This window comes from Sorex araneus, chromosome 6, assembly GCF_027595985.1.
Source record: "Sorex araneus isolate mSorAra2 chromosome 6, mSorAra2.pri, whole genome shotgun sequence".
Taxonomy (NCBI): domain Eukaryota; kingdom Metazoa; phylum Chordata; class Mammalia; order Eulipotyphla; family Soricidae; genus Sorex; species Sorex araneus.
In genome coordinates this window covers 151,754,455-151,763,213 of record NC_073307.1, presented here as the reverse complement: position 1 = coordinate 151,763,213, position 8,759 = coordinate 151,754,455, and the positions used below count along the sequence as shown (strand labels likewise).

Sequence of the window (8,759 nt, the reverse complement as noted above, 5' to 3'; positions counted from 1 at the left end):
GCCCTGGGGAAGACAGCCAGGTGTGCGGGCAAGAGACTCTCTGACATTTTATATGTATATAAAATATACATATGTGTGTGTGTGTGTGTGTGTGTGTGTATGTACATATATGCATTCTTGGGCTGGAGCGATAGCACAGCAGTGGGGCATTTGCCTTGCAAGCGGCCGACCCGGGACCACTGCCCCTCTTAGAGAGCCCGGCAAGCCACCGAAAGTATCTCGCCCGAATGGCAGAGTCTGACAAGCTAGCCTTGGTGTATTCAATATGCCAAAAACAGTAACAACATGTCTCACAATGGATACATTACTGGTGCCCATTGAGCAAATCTATGAGAAATGGGATGACAGTGATACAGTCATATATATTCTTATATTAACATGTTACATTGGTATAGTGAAAACTTAATCTGCTCTGTCTCACCAATTAAATAAAGGTGCAATCTGCGGATTAAAACAAATTTGATCTTGAATAATATTCAGCAACAGACCCAGTAAACTTTGGTGAGCAGATAGACAGGGGACCCCAGTGTTTTAAGTTCCAAGAAAGAAATAACTCCCAAGAACTCATTGCCCAGGGGTACCCTGATCTACTTTCCTGATTTGATTTGCATTCTTGATGGTTTAAGTGTTTCAAGCAGAAAACTTACTATGTATTTGTGGATGATAGAAAGACAAATGAACTTTCTGTGTGTATATAAGAGGTTAATTTGGACTATTCAAAATTAAAGCTATGTAATCTGTGAATTTTATTGCTTCCTCTCAAATTTTTCTATAGTATTCCTTTGATTTCTGTCAAATTTACAAAGGAATGAACCTGCAAATTATTTATCTTTTCTTTTATTTGAATTTCTTTCCCCAACATTTATCTGTAAATGTTAGTCAATACTACATGAAAACTTGTACCAATTTTATCTTCCGTGAAACTTATTTTATTGATGTATTTGTTCTACCACATGAGAATCATGGGAATGGTTTATTTCATTGAATTATTACTATCCATTTTGATCCCATTCGTCCTATTTTATCTCACTTTTAAACTCTTACCTGATGTTATTACAGACTACATCTGTAGTGACATCCATACTACATCCACAAAGTTGTATACCATGGTTCAGAGTTTCTTCAACATAGACACTAAATAAATTGGTTAGATTTCCAAGGAGTCCCTGAGGCATGAATAATGCAAAGGGCCAAAGTAGGAGGAATATTACCATGACAGTGATTTAACAACATTTGGCCTGAAGTGTTTACAAATGCCTTTGGGGTACAATTACTGAGTTTACAAAGTCCTATTATTATTTTTTTTTTGCTCTCACTGAGTTTATATTCTGTTCTTTGGAACCAAATTTGCTCAGACAAGTATAAACAGAAGATTCCTAGGACATAACTTGTGCTACTTTTCCAGAGAAATCCAGATTTTCATTTTGATTACTTTTTCGTCTACATTCATCTTAAGGCACTACCATGCAGTCACAGTTTTTAACCTGCAGTCTTGAACTTGAAAAAGATACACTTTTGTATAACCAGTAATTTGGGTGAAGTTGGAATCTCATTCTTTGTGAACAGGCAGAAGCTGAAGATATGTCAAGATTTCCAAGATCTTTCAAATCATTATTCAGAATGTAGACAGAATATTAGTTTAGAATTCTCTGTTTTTGTCTGAATTTGGCATTGGAGGCAAACTAGTAAGAGTCTGATTATCTGATAGAATTGGGTCCTCCTACAGCTGAAGTAAGCTAACAGTCAGTAAGAGTATTGTAAGCATTGTTATGGTAAGTGGTTACTCAGATCATCTTGATTTGGGAAAGGTCCCATTACAGATGTTCTAGGTCGATTGTTATTCTATATAATTTTATAAAAAATGTAATATTTGATATAAAACACAAAGTTTTACTACAAAATAGATTAGCATGATTCTACTTTTATTGTGCATTATTTGCATTATTCATATACAAGTCTAGTTGAAAAAATAGTTAAAATATTTTCTCATTTGCTCTAAATTTTATCTCCAACTCATGTTCTGCTGAATTCCACTACTATTATTTTGATAAGGTTGTTGATGCTTAAACATCTACAGTTACAAAGATTTGCCCTTTTTTCAGAACGCTGATCATCCTAAAGTAGTTTTAATTGCTTCAGCTACGGTATGTTTAAAGTATGCCATTTTGTGGTAAATTAACAGATAGTGTCAATTTTTGATTAAATATTATATTTGTTATTTATTTGCAGTCAGCAATAACTCAAATGGACACATAACTTTCATTCATTACTGGTCATAAAATAGTGTATCTCTTTAACTATACTTCTGCAGAAAAAATGAGTCTCCTGATTAATCTATCATACAGAGGGATTCACTTACAGATTGCTGAAGATGAAGTTCATTTGAGCACAGATTCTAAGTTCATGTTATTATTTGTTTTAAATTCCTTCAATTAACTTAGTTGTATATGTGTGTATACTTGTAGGAAGTATGCTGTGCATACAAAAGGTGGAAAGATAAAGAAAAGAAATTGACTCATTTGGAAGCTCTAGGTTCCATAATGTCACTATGATTTTTCATATTTAATTTTTCTCAAATCTCCTTTTCTTTTCTTTGTTTGTTTTTTGTAAACACCCATGTTATCTAGCATTCTCTGTGGTAAAACAAGGCTGGTGTTTAAGAGCCATTGTAGATTAATGCCAAAGATTATCGAGAAAACAAGAATCTTCGTATCATGAAATTATATTTTTGTAAATCTTCAAGAAAGTTAATACAAATATCTTAACATCTGAGATTTTTAAGACCTTTTTATTGTTTGTTTCTTATATCCTCAGTTTTCTTCCTCCAAATCTCAAAAGAACAGGAATTTGGAGGAAGGCTAGTCTCCCTATGAGTATGATGTTTTCAACTGAGATGCTCCTTTGATTTTCTTTATCTGAGTATCTTGTACTGAAAGATAGGTAATGTGATACAACGATGTTTTTTGTCTTTAGGTAGCTTACAGCTTTATATAATAGCCCTGTTATATTTTCTAAAATATATCTTTAAAAATCACTGGGAACAGCAGAACTCCTGGAAACAAACCCCAGGGGACTAGAAATACTAAATGTAGCAATACATGAAATGTTTTCACGGTGTTGACTTCAAGTTTCGAATTATACTTTAAAATATAATGATAGAAATACATTATGAATACTTTTAAGTGCTTTGGCAGCCATTTCCTTCAAAATTCTTAAAAGATTATAAATAACTATTTGTTTCATATGTAATTTATTAGACACTAATATGTTAAAAATAATAGTTTTACAAAAAATCTCTATTTATATTATGTATGTATATATGTGCATATATATTTACAAAACTAGAAATAATCTCTTATGTAACTGTCACATCACAACCAAACTAAGGTGAAAATTGAGCTAATTTTTGTGACTCAGTGGAATGATATCAATGGGTAAAATGATTCCTGGAAGTTTCTTTTCAGTCCTGTACCTACGTTACACTGATTAATGTTTTCAGATATTAATTGCATATAAAGGATTAATGAATGCTCTCATTTCCTAACTTATTCAAATTTCCAACAATTCTAATCACTAGAGAAACACTCAAAGTTTCCTTCTGTGATTTTTGTTTGTATTCATACTTGTTCTTTAGCTTTCAGAAAAATGTAAAATATTCGTAAATACATATAATTTCCCAAATGCACAATGGGAGTTTAATTATCCTATACTTATTGTAGGGCTGGAGCAATAGAATAGAGGGTAGGGTGTTTGCCTTGCACGAGGCTGACCAGGGTTTGATTCCTCTGCCCCTCTTGGAAAGCCCGGCAAGCTACTGAGAGTATCCTGCCTGCACGGCAAAGCCTGGCAGGCTACCTGTGGCATATTTGATATGCCAAAGACAGTAACAGGTCTCATAAATGGAGACATTGCTGATGCCCACTCAAGCAAATTGATGAACAACAGGAGGACAGTGCTACCTTGCTACTAATATTTATTGTAACATGTATATTTATTCTTAATTGCCCTTAAAACATGAAGTATAAAAAAGAAAATTAATATATTTTCTGATTGCTTTCTTAGAGCTTTACTCTTTATCTGTGTTCTTTATACTGCTATGTAACTCTCATTTACGCTTTTTTTTTGTTTGTTTGTTTTTCTTTTGATGAGTGTAACACCTCATGATTCTTAGGACTTACTTTTGTCTTTGCACTCAGAGATCACTTCTAGAGGGCTTGAGGGACCTTGTGTGTGCTCGAGATCCAACCTGGGTCTGTCATTTTCATAGCAAGCACCTTGCCCCCTATCTTATGGTTCTGACCCCAAAACTGATGACTGGTTTTTGGACAATTTTGTAAATTCACTTTGATTATTATCCCATAAAAGGAAATTATCTAATTTGCAAGCTACAGCTATTAAAATGCAAACAAAAAGTTTCTTGATTTTGGCTTAACATAATTTTCAAAAAAAATGCTATATTCAAATGAAAGTATTTTAAAAATGTTAACAATTATATTGAGTAAAATAATCATTTATTCTTAAATTGTCACAAAATTATTACTTTACATTGGTAAGAATTCAGAACAAAATATAAAGAATATTAATTCAAAGTTGGTATCATGATTTTATTCAATTAAACAAACTCTAAACAATTTTACATTATTTACAGAGGTTTATATTTAAGTTTTAATCTGTCATGTCTTATTTTTTTTAGATCTATAACACATCGCATGACATTCTTTTATGTGAAATGGAAAACAACAGAAATGTTTCTGACTTCGTTCTTCTAGGACTTTCTTTTGGTCACAAAATAGAAATATTTTGCTTTGCGTTATTTTTACTCTGCTATGTTGCCCTGTTAGGAGGAAACTTGCTGATTCTTATCTCTGTTCAGTGCAGCCCTTTGTTAAACCAACCAATGTACTACTTTCTCATTCACTTGTCATCTATGGACATCTGCTATACCACCACGGTTACCCCGAAATTTATTAGTGACCTTCTAGTGAAAAGAAAGACCATTTCCTACAGCAACTGCATTCTACAGGTCTTTACTATGCATTTCTTTGGGGGTGTTGAGATCTTCATTCTCACTGTCATGGCTTATGATCGCTATGTTGCCATCTGCAAACCCCTCCACTACATGATTATCATGAACAGGACAAGGTGCCATCTCCTCGTTCTAGTGGCCTGGGTTGGCGGATTTATCCATGCCTTTCCTCTTTTCACTATAGCCATCAGTTTGCCCTTCTGTGGTCCAAATGAAGTTGATCACTACTTTTGTGATATCTTTCCTTTGCTTAAGGTTGCCTGCACTGACACCTACATCAGCGGCATCCTCATCATTACCTTTTCTGGCATACTCTCCTTAGGTATCTTTGTTGCATTATTTCTTTCTTATGGAATTATATTATTCAGCTTAAGACATCAGTCTGCAGAGGGAAAACGCAAAGCACTCTCCACCTGTTGGTCTCATATCACTGTGGTCATCTTATTTTTTGGACCTGTAATCTTTGTCTACCTTAGACCTCCTACCACCTTCCCTGAGGACAAAATATTGGCGCTATTTTACACCATCATTGCTCCAATGTTCAACCCACTTATCTACACTCTGAGAAATACAGAGATGAAAAACATGCTGCGAAAAGTTTGGTGTCAAACATTTCTTCCAAAATAAACACAAAATTAGTTTGAAAGAGTTTATTGGATAATTGAATTCCTAAGGGAAAGAAGTGATGTGAATAAATTGCCTAGAAATATTCATTTTAATTTACCATTTAATTGAGATGAGAGATATGAATCTAGCTTCATGGTAGTAAATAAAGTAACACTAATTTTTGCACTTCATAATTAGTTGGAAACTTATTTTTGTGGTGTATGAACAACATCTCTATGTTTTGGTTGTCTACAAGAAAAAGGTATATTTAAAAATAACAAATTTGGTATCACTAATAAAATGCAATACATATGTACAATGCTAAAGTGATATATATATACTTATACAGTGATGCATAAAGAAAATTAATTTTAAGGGTAAATTTGTTTAAAAATATAGAGTTTCAAAAAGCATATGTGAATACTTGTTTCTTGCTTGTGGGAGATGACACATGAACTCAAATAATACCTTCAATTTTTGGATGAAGCTTTCATGCATATAAATATTGTGATTAAGAGTACATATGTGTAATAAAGGAATACTTAATGTAGAATGTTTGTGATGAAGGAAAGTGCTAACACATATTTTGCATGTAGGAACCTAGTTTTGATCCCCATAGTTTAGGTTTTCCTGAGCACTGGAAAAAAAAAAAGACTCCACTCTAGCATACACAGTCACATTACCTTAAACTTCCTCATTCATAAAGAATATATATAGCTCCCCGTAATGCTCCTGTGATCAGAGTTACAGGATAGGCTAAGCACCTACAAAGAAATTTCTAGAGTTTTGAGTCATAATTCCAGTGAAAGAATATGTCTTTTCTTCATAGAGTGAATTGACAAGTAGCATAGTAATATTGAGAGAGCAACAACAAACATCAGGGGAAAAAAAAACTATACCAGAAAATAGGTGCATAGGATCCTATATAAAGAACTGGGAATGATGGTGACCACACAAGCAAATTACCTACCAAAGTGCTAAATAATTGACAAACAACCCAACAAATGGTATTTGGTTTTGCATATTTGGGATCTCTGTGACTTCTTTGAGAATAATCCAACTCATGTTGTTCCTTTTATCCATGCAATTTGTGTGATGCATAACTCCATTTCTGAACTTTTAATACAACATTAAATTTATTAAACTTATTCATTAACATAAGTATACAAGTCTATAAGATATCTTTGCTTCCTAGAAAATACTCTGTTATGACTATAGGAATCAAAGTCTTTTGCAAACCACTAAGAATCAGATTATAAAAATCTGAGGACCCATAATCATTAGAGAAATCTAATACTCTAACAAAATAGTGGGCTATGTGGTGGAGGTTCAGTCAGATGAGGGAATTTGAATATAATTTTTTAAAAATGATTATAAATTTAAATTCAAGAATATTTACTTTTTATGTAAGAAATGGACAGATGTGACTGAAGTTGAGGATATGGTGCGAGGATTCAAAGTTTCATACTGAAGGAAAGAGTCTATATATATGTGGTTTTATTCAAATTAGTTTCAGCAACTGGATGGAAGCTTAAACAGAAAAGCTGTTTAAGAGAATTTTTATAATGGTCATGAGGAGTCAGAGTGCACTGCTATTATATTTTAAACAATTTCTTGCTTGGTACAGATAGAGAAACAAGTGGTTTTCACTGATGAATCAAACTGATAATATATTCATGGAATTTATAATTCGCTATACACACGGAAAAGCATTTTCAGAAACATATGCTAATACTAATATTCACAATATCACTACCCAGTAAAACAGCACTTGGTACTTTGAAAATGACTATTTGTGATGAGGTGTTTTGAATTGATAGTTAAGACACTCAGAATAGAATTTTGACTTTTTTTCACGTTTCATCTTCTTTTATCGAGACATGCTTCACAAACAGGGGGAAAATGAATCAGAATTAAGAATTTGCAGAGGAAGATTAATCATGTTCACCTCACAGAATTCTTTACCTTTTTATGGAGGAAGGACATACCTGGCAGAGATTAGGCATACTCCTGGTTTTTTGTTAAAGGATCACTTCTGGTGTTGCTAAGGCGACTCTATGCACTTAGTGAAACAAAATTGGAGTTGGCCACTTTCTATGTAAGTGCCTTAATGCCTGAAATATCTCTCTGTCTTCTGTTTGAATATTTTGTAAATTGTATTTTGGTTCTTTATTATTGGCACAACCATTTATTTTTAAGTATATCTTAATAAAAGTCTTTCTCCATCAAGAGCTTACTACTAGTTGGGTCGAGAGATAGATGTGATATTGATAGTTTCACTCTAAAGTTAAACACGACTTTTCCTCAAACCATTTCATGAGTTTAACCTGATAATTTCCTTTAACCTGATAAATTTCTAGAACAAAGTATATTGAGAGCCCCTATTTGCCCTTTCTAGTGGCCTGGCCGTTTACTGAATATTTTTCAAGGTCAAGTTTGTCTTGTCCTAAAAATACTCTGTATACATTAGTGAAAGAATACACAATTATACTTCGTAACTCTCACTGTCACTGTCATTCCATCCCTCATCAATTTGCTTGAGCAGGCACCAGTAACGTCTCCATTGTGAGACTTGTTACTGTTTTATGGCATATCAAATATGCCATGGGTAGCTTGCCAGGTTGTGCCGTGTGGGTGAGATACTCTTGGTAGCTTGCTGGGCTCTCTGAGAGGTACAGAGGAATCGAACCTGGGTGGATGGCGTGCATGGCAAATACCCTACCTGCTGTGCTGTCATACTTCATAACACAAATATGTAATGAATATAAATGTCGTCATAAATAAAATAAATATATAACTATATCTAATCAATAGAACTTTCATCATATATAAAAGAGCATATGAAAATCATGTTTACAGCTATTTATCATCTTCAACTAATTTTTGTTATTGTACTTGTGGCTTCCTTGAAGACTTTTTGGTGGTCATGATGCATGCTTTGTGCAGGGTTTAATCTTGACGCCACTTGGTTCCCTGAGCATCACCAGAGGTAACCTTGGAAACCCTGAGCACTGTGTGAATACATACTGCATGCAGACGCTCTAGCGCTGCAGTGCTTGCCAAGTGGCCAAATGTCTTTTAAAAATGGGTTCAGGGTCCCTAAGCGCTGCTTGAAAAACTTGGTACA

At 33.8% G+C, this 8,759-nt stretch overlaps 1 protein-coding gene across 1 annotated transcript; it reads left to right on the top strand.

Moving 5' to 3' along the window:
* The first annotated feature begins 4,729 nt into the window (after positions 1-4,729).
* On the top strand, positions 4,730-7,167 carry LOC101547378 (olfactory receptor 4P4-like). The gene is made up of 2 exons (XM_004621620.2): positions 4,730-5,635; positions 7,096-7,167. The coding sequence occupies exons 1-2, from the start codon at positions 4,730-4,732 to the stop codon at positions 7,165-7,167; spliced, it is 978 nt and encodes a 325-aa protein (XP_004621677.2).
* Positions 7,168-8,759: the final 1,592 nt, after the last annotated feature.

Coding starts and splice junctions, on each gene's coding strand:
- LOC101547378 (XM_004621620.2), top strand. CDS start 4,730: ATGGAAAACAACAGAAATGTTTCTGACTTCGTTCTTCTAGGACTTTCT. Junction 5,636..7,095: donor TGCGAAAAGTTTGGTGTCAA/ACATTTCTTCCA, acceptor GATTCAAAGTTT/CATACTGAAGGAAAGAGTCT.